The 16,779-nt window shown below is 40.0% G+C and overlaps 1 protein-coding gene across 4 annotated transcripts in view; it reads right to left on the reverse strand.

Moving 5' to 3' along the window:
* ESYT2 (extended synaptotagmin 2) overlaps window positions 1–16,779 on the reverse strand; it is a 71,735-nt gene that overhangs the window by 12,327 nt on the left and 42,629 nt on the right. Inside the window, exons 8-17 of one of the 4 annotated variants that reach the window (XM_053409493.1) lie at window positions 16,249–16,369; window positions 15,097–15,273; window positions 14,391–14,473; window positions 12,761–12,809; window positions 12,106–12,195; window positions 11,396–11,491; window positions 8,145–8,246; window positions 4,455–4,517; window positions 1,298–1,372; window positions 606–692 (exon numbers count right to left, since the gene is read on the reverse strand). In XM_053409493.1, the coding sequence (XP_053265468.1) occupies window positions 606–692; window positions 1,298–1,372; window positions 4,455–4,517; window positions 8,145–8,246; window positions 11,396–11,491; window positions 12,106–12,195; window positions 12,761–12,809; window positions 14,391–14,473; window positions 15,097–15,273; window positions 16,249–16,369 (943 nt within the window). The remainder of the gene's footprint in view (window positions 1–605; window positions 693–1,297; window positions 1,373–4,454; window positions 4,518–8,144; window positions 8,247–11,395; window positions 11,492–12,105; window positions 12,196–12,760; window positions 12,810–14,390; window positions 14,474–15,096; window positions 15,274–16,248; window positions 16,370–16,779) is intronic. The other 3 variants (XM_053409494.1, XM_053409495.1, XM_053409496.1) reach the window with 3 other exon arrangements.

Consider the following 16,779-nt stretch of genomic DNA (forward strand, 5'->3'; position numbering starts at 1 on the left):
CAGAACTGAAGGGGGAAGGGGGAAAGAATGTCGCTTTTCAAACTTTCTTCTTTTGCTCCATGCACTTTTCAAGGAAGGAGAGCTAACCACCCTCACAACTTCATGTCCAAGGGAGTAAGAGTCAATGGCACCAGGGCAAAGCCTCAAACGTGCCATAAACCAAAAGCTCATGCCGTGACAAATGTATTGCTGTGTAAGGTGCTAAAATACCTTTCTTCCTGCAACACATTAACATGACTACCCATCTGGAAGATACAGTGGTACCTCGGGTTACAGACTCCGCTAACCCATAAATAGTACCTCGGGTTAAGAACTTTACCTCAGGATGAGAACAGAAATCGCACGGCGGCGGCGGGAGGCCCCATTAGCTAAAGTGGTACCTCAGGTTAAGAACAGTTTCAGGTTAAGAACGGACCTCCAGAACGAATTAAGTTCTTAACCTGAAGTACCACTGTATTGCCATGCTGTTTTAGGAACGGTGGATTCAAAATACTAGATGGGGGAAGGAGGAAAGTAACCCAGGGATATTGGAAGGGATTACTTAGGGGCAGGAGCTGGTATAAACAGGGGAGAGGCAAAGACCTCAGAGGAGAAAGACATCTTACCTCAACTTCTAGCTCTTGCCGTCTTGGGTTGTGAATAAAGAAAGTGAAGTTTTCCTCCCATACAGGTTCATTGGTCTTGTAACGAATCTATTCAGGGGTAGGGAGAAGTTTGTTTATTACAATTAATGGCTAAGAATAAGCTCAGTTTATACAGCTGCCTTCGAACTTTCACATACTGTACTCTGAAAAAACGGCAAAGTTCATATGGACTAGAAAAATCACATGGAAGCTTACATGGTGAATCAAATGCCCCTTAATAGATTTAAATGACTTTCCCAGCATATCCAAGAGCCTATGTAACATAATGGCAAGAGTGTGGGTTTGGATGTAGGAAACTGAAGTTTAAAACCCCATTTCAGTTGCTAGATGGTGGCTTCAGGCAAGTCACTCATTGTCTCTCAGCCTAACACAATTCACAAGGTTATGAGGATGACTAAAGAGGCCTTGGGCTCTTTGAAGGAAAAGTAGGATACAAGAGTAATAAAGGCCCAGTCCTTCAGAATGGGTTACAACACAAATGTCACTCATTTTTCTTTGGTTTAACAAATTAACCTGCCCTCAGCCTGCTTCTCAATAGGAGGAGGACTGCAAACATCTCTCCTCTTACGTGTAACACGTAAACAACTGTGAGCAATGAATTCACAAGAATACCTCAGTATTTATCCAAGGTAGATTTAGGTCTTTGAGCTTACCTTACTTTCTTGTGCCTTGTGTCCAACCGTTAGCAAGACAAGGGGGTTGGGGTTGCTATTTAGTTTCTTTCCTGACTGAAGACGAAGGGGGAAAAATGAAATTCTTTTAATATCTCATTCGGGCTTTCCATCAATCGAACCCAGCCCTCCACCCATTTATTTTGTATTCTTTACAAAGTTGTTTATAGGTTATGAGGCAAACAGCAATCACACACACCTACCTTGAAATATTCTGTACAGGGATACTACCGACACAACTGAGTTTCAAATTCCTTCCCATATTCCCCCCCCCCCCACTTTGAATGAAACTGTTCCAAAAAGTTCAACCTCTCAATCTGTTAATAAGCATTTCAAATCCCATAAAAAATAAATGAATGTTGCGGTCTGCATGCAGATGGGGGGTATGGATAAAGCGCAAGCTTAGAAAGCTTATTTTTATTATATGTATGATGGAATATTATGGTTAAGCTGAACTTCAGACTCATAAAACATCTTTTGTTTTTTGTTTTTTGAGGGAGGAGAAGCAAAGAAGGAGGTGCGCTATGATATCTTATAGGTTTACTTATAGGTTTACCCAACCATCTGTCATGTCTGAGCCTTGCTCCCCAGTTGCATACCACTAGGTCAAACTGCAAAAAGTAAACAGTGACTTATCATCATTTCACAGAAACTGAACATTCCCCAATCGTGAATGTCTGTTAACATGCTTTAAATTAATGTCTCACAGAAACGCTTTCATTAAAAAGAGAAGTATATACAGTTAATCCGAAGCAGCTATTAATGTTGTTAAAAGTCATTACCTAGATTGTTAACAAATTTATTTGAACTTGAGACACGGGGAAAATTAAAATGCTTAAAAAGCAGAGGTTAATAAACTATGTTAAATGGTTAGAGGTTCATAAACATGTATTAAATCAGCTGTTGTCCTGAAATTTTCGAATAAAAATATTTTAAAATTTAGATTTAATTGGTACACAAGCTATTGTTAATGCCTCTCTTTTTAGTGATCATTATCTTTCATTGAATGAAGCTAAAACTTTTAGATTAGGAGAATCATACAGCATGTTTTGATTCCTATCAAATCTGAGGTGTTTTTTTACTGCAATTCATCTTGAAGTGCAAATTCCATTTCTCATACAAAATACTCAATTTTAAAAGAAATAAGCCATATCATTAATCATCTATGTGCTCAGGAGAATAAAAGGAGAGTTCCTTTGACCCTCCACCACCTCACCAAACATGCCCCCCCAAATATTAACTATGGGGCTGTTTGCCAAGAAACTGGTTTAGTGATCACTGAATGAAGTATATAGCATTAAATCAAGTTCTCAGCCACCAACCTTTACAAGATAGAACTTTTTGTTTACTGGGTTCCTGACTTTCCGTTTTCCAAACAGTTACGTCTATCCCCTCTTATTTCTCACTATTCACAGGTTTCCTTTATGTTACACTCTCTTTTTAGTCTTCCTGAATGCTGCAGTTAAGAATTTTTTTTTTAATCATACAGAAGAAGGATAAGCAAAGTGTGTATTTTGCAGTGCACTGAACTGTCTACGAATATAAAAATCTCTCCCAGTAGAGGGAATTTCTTTATATTTTGCTAATCCAATGCTGTAAAGCAGTGCATAAATATTCCAGGAATATTGAGCAAGATAAAGTGTACGCTCCCTCATACAACAGCTGCAAAACAGCAATATTAAATCTTTGCACATGGGATCCACTAATTTGGCTGGCCTTGTTTCTAACCAAGCCTTATGAGGAAGGGTTGAAGGAGCTGGGTAGGTTTAGCCTGGAAAAGAGGAGACTGAAAGGAGATATGATAGCCATCTTCAAATACCTTAAAGGCTGTCACGTGGAACATACAGCAAGCTTGTTTTCTCCTGCTCTGGAAGGTAGGACCCATAGCAATGGATTCAATTTACAAGAAAGGTGATTCCGACTCAGCATCAGGAAGAACTTTCTGACAGTAGGAGCTGTTCGACAACGGAACAGACCCCCTTGGGAGGTTGTGAATTCTCCTTCATTGGAGGTTTCTAAGTAGAGGCTAGATGGCCACCTGCCATGGATGCTTTAGCTGAGATTCCTACATTGTAGGGTTGGACTACATGACCCTTCCAAGTCAATGATTCTATTATAATAGCCAATGAGAAGAAGCTGTAACTTCCTGTCCACAGGGACAATTACTGTAAACCACCCTGTGATCCCCCAATATATAAACTTAATAAATAAAATAAAATTATATCCATCCCCTTTGAGCCTGCTTCCAGTTAAGATTGTTCACAGGGGAGGAGAAGCTGACTGTGGGCATTTGCATATGCATACACACGTTTGTAAATAATCCTTTCTTTCCAACCAATGGCACTAATAACGTCTTTCAGTGTCTCTGTGCTGCAAGCATATTTTGGAAAGATGACTCCTATGGTGAATATACTGGAGGCACCCTCCAGCTACTTGACAGAACTCAATTTATGGTTGCCACTGCTTATCTGTCTATGTGAATTCTGGCCAGTACCTATAAGGGTCATCCTGAAACATGCTGCTATGAGTAAGTCTACAAAGCTAGTTTCTAATCAATTTCATTTTGATGTTTTGTTGTGCTGGAAGATAGGAATGAACCAATAGGCTCAAATTACAACAGAAATGATTTAGACTAAACGTAAGGAATTACTATGGATTCCTCTTTGTTACAGGTTTTTAAGCAGAACAATTTTTGATTTCCTGCATCAGAAGGGGGTTGGATTAGACCTTCTGAGATTGTTTCCAACTCTATAATCGTAATATTCTTAAAGTGCCCCTTGTACTAGCCTTATTATGAAGACTTCAGCTTTCATCACAGATCACTGATAAATTTGATTACGCTTTAAATACAGTAAATGCATGATTCGCAGTAGAATCTGGTAGTTTTGTCTTTGTTTACAGCTTTGTTTTTGCTTAGTTATAATAAGGTTTTAATGTTTACAATGCTACACTGATACGATTTTCGGTGTGCTGTCTCACAGACAGATAGATCAACACTCTGTGCCTTAATGCCTGGTACCAAGTAGTAAGATTATGTTCTGTGGCACAAAAAAATACATAGGAATGTCAATTTGTTACAGGTGACTCTGTGACTCCATTTAACGTTGTGACTTTAAATGGAAAGGTGTATTAGCTTTACCTTCAGGGCTTTCTGAACAGCAGACTTCTTCAAGGCATCTGGATTATACTCTAATGGATTATGCTTTTAAATCAGAAGAAAATGAACATACAAAGGGTTAATAAGGCATGCAATGAAGCAGTTCTATGGCAGTTAAGAAAGGACAGGACAACAGGGGACCGGGGGGGGGGAACATTCTCGGAATGAAGGGGAAACAACAAAATGATTATTTCAAAATAATACGACGACGTCTTTTGTTCTCATTCTATCTTTAATTCCAGTATTCTAATTAGACACCTTTTTTCCATTAGGGCTAATATTCTTCTCCCTTATTATTCTCTTTTCAAAGCGGTACGACGCAACATAAATTTCTTTTTTGAATTGGAGATGTACGAATAGGAGTGGATTTAAACAAGATTGGCCTCTGACCATTTCCATTAAGAATTTCTCATTTTATGTTGGTAATAGCTGCATCACCCCAGAAGTGACTCAGGCAAGCTATTAAGAATTAAGCTACCCAGAAAAACTGCAATGCTACCAGCTGAATAGGAGAAGGGGCTTTGAAAGAAAGCAAACAGGTGTTCAGGGTGCCATTTCTCCCCCATGGGGTTTTGAAGCAGAACATAATATTTAATGGGAAAGTTCTGCTTTGAAAGCTCATGGCATTTGCTGTTCAGTAATAGAAGCAACTCTCCAGTCATGCTGTAACCCAAACCAGGAAGAGAAAGTTAGATTGTTCCAGAAATAACTCTTTAAAAATTCAATTGCACAGGATTTTTTTCCTGTTTTCTGCGGGGGTGGAATAATCTGGTATGAAGTTGTTAGACACATACAGTTGTCTCCGTTTCAGGGTACAGCATGAGTTTTGATGTGAAAGTCATGCATTGAAACAAAAACAAAAAACCAGTCCCACAAACCTGTTGGAAAGAACTAGAAACGTGAGGTAAACAGGGCTGCAATGTTTTGTGGTCCTTCCTTCTTCAGGGGGGTAAGAGAGAGAATGGACATAGTTTCTTATCTCTGAATATAGCTCCTTAGAAAGAAATTTATTTCCCAGGGCCATAAGTAACCCAATAAGTACACTCAAGAACATGAAGTTCTTCTTGAAGCAATGGGTCAATTTGAATCAAGAGTTCTTTGCAGGAGCATTTTAAAGAGTTGTGTACATACCACACTCATGCTACTGGCAACCTGGGAAGGCGTCTTAAGAATCAAGAATTGACAACACAACGTGCAGGAACTTGGCCTGTTTCTATTTGCCACTTAGGATAGCCATGTGCATTATATATCGACATAGCTGTCAACGTTTCCCTTTTTTAAAGGGAAATTCCCTTATTCCAAATAGGATTCCTCGCAAGAAAAGGGAAGAGTTGACAGCTATGTATATAGACTGAAAGAAAAAAGTGGCCTATAAGGTTTAGAAACAACCCAAATAATTTTACGTTGCATGTAAACATAGGTCCCCCATTCTTTTTTTCTATACATACTACTTGATATGCAAGGTTCAGTCACTGAGAGTTCTTGCTGCTTTATTTTCAGGGGTTCACAAATGTCATGAGTACGTTCAAAGTTTGTGATCCTGCTGAAATTTTGCCGTACTCTTATTTTTTAAAGAATCGTGTTAAGTTCAAATGGGCACTGTAACTGCTTTAACTGAGAAGGCAGCGTTATCAGAATTAAAGCAATGGGTTGTATAGGGGATTGCAATTTTGCATGCTGCTGCCATGCAAACTTTATAATGTCTGTGAAGGGAAGGAGCCTTTAAAATTATCCAAAACAAGAAGGGGGGGCAGCCACTTCTAAAGTAAAAAAGGGAAACACAAACTCCAGCTTAATTTGGCTCAAGTTGCAGTTAAAATTGGATTTTTTTTTCTAGAGCAATCTTTGTCGGCTGTAACAAGCTATTCCCATCTAGGCAAACTTAACATTAAAGGGAACTTAGCACTTGGGAGACACAAGATGTGGCACAACGTACAACAGAAATGGGGCTGAGAAAGCTATTGGCAGGATGTGGGACTATGAGCACCTTTCTCCCATGTGTGAAATTTCCTCACCACCACAGCCAAGAAGCTCTGGCATTACATGTGACTGTCACTACCCTGGATGAAAAAAGAAGCATATTGAATGTGCTTCTAAAGTAATTTTCAGTAACAGAACTAAAGCTGGGTTCTCAAAGGAAACTTAGAAGCAAACCCAATTTGGCAAACATCTGACTCAACACCAAATCAAGTTAGTATGGAGCTGGAGAATGTACACACAATCCTAAAATGTGATATTCACACCTAAGCTCAGTTCCACTGAAAGCCAGAATAGGGCCAGGGAAGAGATAAGTACCTATCCCTCCAAGTAAGACTCATCTGCTTATAAAAAATTATAAAATGTTATACCAGGTGCAAAACTGATGAGCTAAAGACTTATAAAATGAATGCAAACATCTAGGATTATTCAGAAAGGAATAAAAGGACTCGAGGCCATTATTTATATGCCACGCGTCTGACTGGTTGCCCCAGCCACTCTGGGTGGCTTCCAGCAAAATATAAAAACACAATAAACATCAAGCATTAAAGACTTCCCTATACAGGGCTATGAGAGGGCATTCTACAGGGCAGGTGCCACTACCAAGAAGGCCCTCTGCCTGATAGTGTAATAAATACACTAGCCTGACAGAAGAGGGGCAGAAAGTTGAATTTCCACATTGGGAATGGAGTGGGCTTGCCTCCTTGGTTTCCCAGCTGCACCTATAGCTACCAGGTTGGTGCTTAAATATAAGACTAGAATTAGCACACAAAGCACTGATGAATGATCCCCCAATATAAAGGAGTTTGCGTGTAAATAGGCCATTGGTGTCACAATGAAAACATCTGGGCCAACTAACTCCTCTCTTTTTTTAAAAGTTTTGATTATGCGACTAAGAAATGGTCACAGCATTTCAAACTGCAGCCTATGAATGCATCTACAGGCTTTCTTGGGTTTAGAATCTAAATATGTTATGTGAGTGTTTACCATCGTATGAAGAAAACAGGTGTTTTGCTTTAAAAGCCCATGAGTTGAAAAGCATGTTAATTTTGACATCAACTGTCAATGCATTATTAGCATTCTAACCACAGTCTCCAAAAGAGAAGTCATTATTTCCGACTGGTAGAAGCACTAATACTGCAGGGACTTTTTCTTAGTGACAAAAGGCCATTGGAGAATACACTCCCTCCATCCCGCAGCACAGAACACAAAATGTAACTTGGGGAACACACAACTAACCTTCTGTTTTATTGTGCAACTTGAACCAAATCTAGGAGATTCCAGGCCCTCACGTACAACACACCACAAAACTTGCACTTAATTTTCCAAAGCATCACAAAAGAGGTTGGCTCTTAAAATCCACGACAGTTTCATTTCGCTGCAAGCAAACGTCTGCATTTCTTCTAAAGTACCCACGGAGATTAACGAATAAACATGCTAATCTTTGAAAAGGCTAGTTTAAAATTAACAAAACATACCTAACAAACCGAGCTGATAAAACAGTTTGGAAATGCAATAAGTATAACAACACTGCACACTTTAAAAAAGAAAGCCATGCGTGTGAACGAAAACTGCATGCTTCCACCATTCCACTATTAGGGTTAAGTGGGTTTAGTTGCACCAATCCACTCTGGCGGGTTAAAAAAAACAAAAGAGAGAGAATGTATAATACACATGTAACACCCGAGAACTCACAAATAGTGTTCTATAGAGTGAGGTAGTATTTTCACAAAAGACTAGTCCCGATGCTCTCCTCTCTTTTAAGTATCCACACCCAAAGTTTCCTTCGTAGATACTCTTTAGGAAGATGGAAATGGAAGAAGAAAGCAGAGGGTTGTGGCAGCATGAATGCACAAGCAGCTTTACCATTAGCACAGTTAAGGAAAACAGTCAAAGGTGTCTGGAATTACAGACTGGCACCACCAAAGGTACATGTGTCATCATTTTTGCCATTTGTAGGTCTCACCTCATTAACACAGCAAAGTAACTCATCCCCCCCCCCAATTGTTTGCATGCTTCCATCTACAGTACCACTTGAGCAAATCATAGGACCTTTTACTTACACATCCTTCTGCAAACGTGTTTAATCGCATTTGTATGTTTCACTATAATTTACAAAGGGTGTTTTCATAACTCCAAACCGGCCCAATATCCGGCAACCATGTATTAATAAAATTAATACAGTAGAAGGAGAATCCCTATACCATTTATCATCATCAAATCACTGTTTTGAAGAGTTTAAAAAAATAAAGGGGTGGGTGTGACTAAACCATTGGACAGATCCAAGTTCTATCTGGGCAAGAGAGAGGCTTCAATCTCTTCCAACAAAACTTTGAGCACCTTTGGCAGATTACCATAACCCTCTATGACAGGGGCAGCTGGAGTCCAGCAACATCTGGATAGGTAGGTTCCTCATCCTTTGTGTATGGCTACACTCGTTGCTCAAGAACTGTCCCCCCCCCACCCTGATTACCTTACACATGTTTCTGATAGAGGAGACCCTTGAATGGTAAATTTGCAGGTAATACCACTTCCCCTACTACTTAAACAAGTAGCACACCATCAAGTAAACTTCAATTATGCTATGAGATCCTGTAAAGTCATATGCACTACCCACCCAGTTACTTATTAATATAAATTGAATATCATGTTCCCAATGGATTAGTTTATTTAAAAGTTTCAAGTTTCTCCACGTAAAACTAAAAACTAAAAAAAACCCTTTAAACCTGTAATGGAAAGGAAATAGAAAAATGTGACCACAATGTAATTTTTTTTAAGACATTGCACAACACTTTCCCAATCCCGGCCCCCCAAACACACCAGGAAAACCACCGCCGGCATTTTAGATTGCAACAAGTTACCAGTACTTCTTTGAGTATCAATGATTGCAGAAAACGAAAATATTAGTGCACCCGGCAACCTTAATAACAGCACAGAAAATGTACTGTTGAGAAAATTACCGTATTTTTTGCCCCATAGGACGCACTTTTTCCCCTCCAAAAATGAAGGAGAAATGTGTGTGCATCCTATGGGGCGAATGCAAGCTTTCGCTGAAGCCTGAAGAGCGAGAGGCGTCGGTGCGCACCGACCCCTCTCGCTCTCCAGGCTTCCCGCAGATCTCCACAAGCCGTGGGAGCCCATGCTGGGCTCCCGCTGCTTGCGGAGAGTTGCCTGCATGCTGAAGCCCAGACTTCACGCACCTCTCCGCAAGACGCGGGAGCCGGGCGCTGGGCTCCCGCAGCTTGCGGAGAGTTGCCTGCATGAGGAAGGCTGGGCGCGCTGAGCCCAGCGCCCCCAGACTTCGTGCACCTCTCCGCAAGGCACGGGAGCCCGGTGCTGGGCTCCCGCTGCTTGCGGAGAGTTGCCTGCAGGACAAAGGCTGGGCGCAATGAGCCCAGCGCCCCCAGACTTCGCGCACCTCTCCGCAAGCCGCGGGAGCCCTGCGCTGGCCTCCTGCGGCTTGCGGAGAGTTTCCTGTTCTGGGGGCTGGGGTCAGGGGAAGCTCGGGTTTCCCCCGCCCCACCCCCGCGCCTGGGGGGGGAAATACATTTTCCCCCCTTTATTTCCCCCCCCCAAAAAAACTAGGTGTGCCTTATGGGGTGGTGCGTCCTATAGGGCGAAAAATACGGTAACTTGTATACATATTGATGCATAGCACTGTTTCAAGTGTAAGAAGCAAGTACTCCAAGACCAATATCCATTTCTTACTTTGTCTTTAAAATATCACCAGAGATTCACAAATCTGGGCCATTCCAGAATTCACTTCTGAAATTTGGTCTGCATGGCAGAAAACAGGGAGCAGGGAGACTCAAGGTCCTTAATAAGTTTGCCATCTCTTCAAAAGGCAGATATGAATTGAGTCAAGAAGGAGCAGTCTTTAACTCAGCCTTAAAAAATGACCAAGTCTATTACTCATTAACAGAGCAAGGGAACAACCTACAATGTAAGAGTGTCTTCTCTTGGGAGAGTAGCAGCTCCCAAGTGCCCAGCAGAAGTATACAGAAAAATAGCTGAAAGGCAACTGATCTTTCTGCTCAGCTTCTCCTGCAGAAGATGGCACTGTCTGGTATATACACAAACCTATCTTTGGGTCCCCTTTGTGCCTGAGAAGACTTCGTAAGACATACAGCCTAAATCAGGAAATTCTCTTATAAGGAATAATGGTATTAAGTTACGCACATCAAATGGTTGGCCTTGATCCAAATAAGTATAGGCAGGAGATCTGCACTTGCAGAATTATGGGGGTTTTTTTTGTTTTGAAGCAAGTGGAGCCTATACTACTATATAGGAGCTGCTATTTAGAAGAAGTAAACAAAGGCTTTGTTTTATGTGCATACTCCATGTTCACAAAATGGTGGCCAACTCCTAACAATGCCATCATAAAACAAGGAGCATGATCCTAAATATGCTCGCTCAGTTACAGCCTGGGTCTCTGATTTTTTTTTTGCTCCATGATTCAAAAGATCTTCCATTCACAGAAGCAGAGTTTCACTCATAGAAATGCCTTCTGTTCATGGAACAAAAGTCAGGACCCAAACCAACCAGTCTTACTAAGCATACCTAAGACTGCAGCCCTAACTGTAGAAAAGCACAGACATAAGTCCCCAAAGTATCCATTCTTGAATCCAAGTGAATATACTTCTATTGGGCTTGGCACACTTTTCATAGGACTGCTCGTGCGTTTTCTTTCAAAGCTACAACTTTAATCAAAATCTTTTATAAGTTCTGAAAATGCAATTGGTAGACCAGCGCCGCAAACAGACTCAATCGCAATGTGTGTTTACTATAAAAAGATGCTAATGTTGCAGAATGCAGATGAAAATGTAATTAAAAACATGGCATAATGTGAGTTAGTGAGGCAAAGTGGCTTAGTAATAAGCAATGTGTGACAGAATAAAAAATGGGAATCACTCAAAGAGAAATACCATTACCGCAAAGAGACTTACTGGCAGATTTCTCGCAGAATCCAAATAGAGAATAAGCAATGCTGACGACAGGCCATCATTGGCTTGATCTTTATCAGCTCGAATGCTTTTTAGAACCTAAAGTAAGAGAGGCATAATTTAAAAGAAATGTTCAAGTTAATTACCATATTTTCCCGTGTACAGTGTTACCTCAGGTTACATATGCTTCAGGTTACAGACTCCGCTAACCCAGAAATAGTACCTCGGGTTAAGAACTTTGTTTCAGGATGAGAACAGAAATTGTGCTCCGGTGGCGCGGCAGCAGCAGGAGGCCCCATTAGCTAAAGTGGTGCTTCAGGTTAAGAACAGACCTCTGGAACGAATTAAGTTCAGAACCATTTTTCTTTCTACTTTCTGTTTTACCTGAACCAGGGACTGTGTTTAGCATATACTCTGAATCAATTCAAGCCAACTCTAAACCACGGCTTATGAAGCTGGCTTCTGTATACCACGATCCCAGTTTGGACAAAACAGGAAGCCACAGTTTACGTAAAACAGAAAGTAAAAGCTTCTTAAGTCCTCTTCCTAGCTGCATGGAAGCCTGTGGCTCCTGCACACGCAATAACAAACCATTGTTTATCAAGCAATATGACTTATGTGTGTGTATAGACCCAGGTCTTCGTTCTTATCTATATTGAGAACGCCCTGTTTAAAGCTGCGAGATCATGTATTAAAAAGGTAAAACAAAATACCTGATCAAGATTCTCTGCAGTAGGCATCAATGTGAGCCATTCTAGTTTTAAATGCAATCTTCCTTTGGAAACTTCATCCAAAGTAAACCACTGTAGGCAAAGTAAATAAAAGATTGTGAGAGACAAAGCCATCCACTAATGTCAACCTATGGTATTATAGATTCCTGTTTCATGACATACTACTGGTACTTTGTGAAATGGCGCACTGACATAGCATAATGAAACTAACCAACAAAAACAGCTAAGTCAACATGATTCCCATTTATCTTTTACATTCAATCCATGCTCAAACACAACAATAAAAATGACTTAATCTTAAGACATTGTACAAACACTTCCTTACAAAAAACATTTTAACCAACAACTATCAGTGACTTCCACATGCTGTGACCATTCATGCCACAATTCTATGACTTCGGAATGTCTGCCATCATAATAAATGGACACAGAGGAGAGATGGCGTTTCAATGGTTCCATAGAAACGGTGTTATAAAAATGTAGAAATCTGCTGCAGAGGGAGGCTGCAATCTTGGAAGGAAGGTCCATTAGATCCTTCAACATTTGAATCTGAAGTGTGATTAAGTACCGTAGGCTGACCACCTCAGGGTATGAGCCCTGCTACACTCTTCCCACCAAAGAGCAGGTAGAGACTTACCTCATCTAAATGGCGCTCCTTTTCAACCTCAATTAGGTCTATCATTAGACTAGGAGAGAAAAACATTAGAATAATATCATTATCTCTTCTGTAAGTTGTATAGTTGGAGGGATCAATGAAGTATTAAAAAGGATAGTGGGTTAATCTAGTCATATTTATGCTATCCTTATAATAATTTATTATTGCTGTTGTTCTTGTTTATTAAGTTTGTATACCGCCTTTCATCTGAAGATCACAGGACGGCTCACAACATAAAAATACAAAATGAGAACACATAATACAGGCGGGGACCATTTTGCGCAGAGGTTCTGGTCCTTGCCCCCATGCATGTTGGCAAAGTGTGCATGAGGTCATTCTGTGCAAGCCCTTCCTACCCCTTTCTGGGTCTGAAAGGTTGTATGTCAATTGGACATGCGCAAAATGGTCACAGCTTGTAATAAAACAAACCAATGACCCCCACTCCCACAAACATACTTTAAAGCTCATAGAATGCTAACCAGCCAAAGGTCTGGTTACAGAGAAACGTTTTCACCAGGCACCTAAAGTATAGAATGAAGGCGCCAGGCAAGCCCTGCTAGGGAGATCATTCCATAAATGGGGAGTCACCACAGAAAAGGCCTGTTCTTGTGTTGCCACCCTCCAGATCTCTCATGGAGAAAGCACACAAAAAAGTGCCTCGGATGATGACTGCAGAGTCTGGGTTGGTTCATATTGGGAGAAGAGGTCCATAAAGAATGAGTAGAATGAGAACAGCATCTAAGTTCTCATGGGGCAAGAAAGGAATTGGTAAGTCTATATGAAGTAAAGGGTGACTGTTTGTTAAGAGCTTTGAAGAAAATTGCCACATTTGCAATTGTTGTGGAAAAGACATAAATTAGGTCCTTGAACTGCGATAACATGGTGTTCTGGGGCAAACAACAGAGCATGGCTTCCACGAGGGCACATATGAGCTTTTTATGATTTATTCCTCAAGCAACGTATCAGGCAGCTAATGCCAGATATATGTTACAATAGTAAAATCAATAGAGCATAAGAATTAGGTAGGAACATATTGTTACTTCTAACACTTACAACATTTATTTCTTTTCAGCGTGTAGGTATTTTTAAAATGCCATGCATGCATTATCATGGCATTTTGAAAAGGCAACTGTTCTGTGTATATGCCAATACTGCATTTGGAGATGTTAACTATTTTTCTTCAGGTTCTGCCGAGTTCAGCTTTCTCTCCCCTTTCATTTACAGTTGTACCTCGGGTTACATACGCTTCAGGTTACAGACTCCGCTAACCCAGAAATAGTACCTTGGGTTAAGAACTTTGCTTCAGGATGAGAACAGAAATCGCATGATGACGGCACAGCGGCAGCAGGAGGCCCCATTAGCTAAAGTGGTCCTCAGGTTAAGAACAGTTTCAGGTTAAGAATGGACCTCCGGAACAAATTAAGTTCTTAACCCGAGGTACCACCGTATAGAAAGAGGGATTCTGGCAGTCGCAGGCAAAGAGAAAACGAGGACTAAAAATACTTAAAACACAGGAAGCATGGAATTTTATCTATTAACATTCAAATCAGAAGAAAGTACACAAACAACTATTTTTTGCCAGTTTCATAAATGTATCTTGCTTGGCATTTACCTTCCCAGGAAGTCATCCTTGTCTGGGTCTTCATCAAAGAGCTCAATCTCCAATTCCTGTCCTGGGTGCTCATACACTAAGGCCTGCAAATAAAGTAGTGAATAAGGTAACCTATTCAGCACAAATATCTGACATGGCTTTTAATGCCTCTACATTATACAAAATACCTATCACTACAGAATTATGTATAAGTAGAGAAATGCAGGATACGCACAGGTCTGATTACAAGGATGCTGATAAACCAATAGGGTTTATTACTACCATATAGATTAAAAATGAATAACAAAAGAAAACTCTTTTACATCCTCACCTTTTTAGAATGAATTTTTTTTACACAGTTTAACTTCAAAACAAAGTGACTTAGCAACAGCACCCAGAAATTGACTATTGTGAATGGGTTGTATTTAAGTTTTTCTCAGAGTAGAGCCACTGAATTTAATGGTGCTAAGTTAGTCTTGTCTATTATTATTATTATTATTACTATCATCATTGTTCACACAGCACCAAACTATGGCTTGGCGTTATACCTGAACTAATCTGTTGTGCTGACAGCTGCAGTAGTCCATGTACCAGCAGCAGAAAAGACACACGAGGTGATTATCTCTCCATGTAAGAAAGATGTATATGGAATAACCCTCAAAGGCTCTATTTTAATGCCGTTTGAAGGCTGGGTACCAATATCGAACAGCAATTTTAAACTTTGTACCTCATAAACTTCGTTCCACTTTGGGTTGAGATTTTCTTTGATGACTTTGCTTTGGAAAATTTGATTACCCACACGAATGATTCCGTACGGGTCAGACTTCCCTTTAACAATTCCCTTTAGGTAAGTATCTTTTCCCTCAAGATCCTGAGCTTCAATGAAGTGTATCCTTAGTACACCCTGTCAAGATGCAAGAAATGGTTATCCATCATATAGTTTTCAACAATAAAGTATCAACACAAATTCTTTCCACTGCAGGATGACTGACCCTTAACTTGACTGGATCAATCCTTATCAGTCCCTGGTCACAGGATTGTTCTGGGTTATCTGCATAGTACCACAAGTAAACATAGTAGATTCTGTTCTAAGGGCATGTATCTCTGACTGGATGGTATGCTCTGCCAATTTATGACAGAACACAAAGCAAATTCATTATTATTTTGGATTATATTTCTTTAATCTTGATTTGGAGCCCAGTGCATGGCATAGCAGTACTAGATTCCAAAGAGTTGTTAAAGCCAGTTTTGTTTTTTTCTGGGGGGACGCATACCTCTAAACATTTTGTGAATCTAAGTTTGGCCTCATTGAGGGGCAGTATTTCAACATGATTAGGAAAATGAGAGTACCTCTAAAAAACATTAAGAAAAAAAGCACTGGTTAAAGCTAAGCAGGTACAGACTTGATCAGTCAGCTGGTCTGCACTCAGTCTCAAGATTTAAGTATCTGTGAAAAACTGCCTGCTCCTGTTAGTTTCTCTGGTTATCCAGAACATTCCCCAAGTAATTTTGATCCATTTTTTCCACATATGAACTTTTGATATTGCTGCATTAGATTTTGTACTGCTTCATCATTTCAGAATTTTACCCAAAATAAGCATTAAGTTATACAAATGGAAAAACCTGAGCTATGGAAACGAAGAGTCATTAAAATACTTTTGTTCAAATATAGTCCATGACAGGGAAGGACATTCCTAGCTTCACCTTGGAAGGCTAAACCCACCTGAAATTACTGTCATATGCTCAGCATCCAGATTTTTAGGGTCTTCACAAATAGTGTTTATCAAACTTTCACAAATCAGAATGGTTCTGCAAAGGTTACTCAAATGATACTGAGTTCACATTATATTCTTTTATAATTCTATGCTAAAATTCTTACCTTTGGTATGGGGAAGCGCAACTGAGCAATCTGTACCTCACTGACGAGAGGAACAGTGATCCTGTTTGGAAGCACCAGGTAATTGGATATGATGTCTGATATTATAGTGTCTGATAAACCGCTATTGGGAAGAAAACATAAGAGAACTTATTTTAAGACATCTTGCCTTAGTTGCACTTTCGACACACTATCACTATTTAAACAGTTATTACATTTGCTGAAGCCACAGTTATTTATGCTTCTGTTAACATTGCAGGGTAAGGAATTTCAACTCCGGAGTGTAAATAAATTTCAGGCAAACTGCCAACACAATTTCTCTTCCAACATTTCTTCATCTTCTAATTAAAAAGCGACAACCAGATTTATAGAGCGTACAGCAAATCTAGCTATATATGCAGCCTGCAGAAATATTTGTTCAGCCCCATTTATGTGTTGGTTAAAATTCTGGGCTAGTTCCATGGACTTTTCAAAATTCCTGGATTTTCCCTTTCATCTACATTCAATTTGGTAAGAAAGGGTATATATAGGACT

This window comes from Podarcis raffonei, chromosome 12, assembly GCF_027172205.1.
Source record: "Podarcis raffonei isolate rPodRaf1 chromosome 12, rPodRaf1.pri, whole genome shotgun sequence".
Classification (NCBI taxonomy): Eukaryota; Metazoa; Chordata; class Lepidosauria; order Squamata; family Lacertidae; genus Podarcis; species Podarcis raffonei.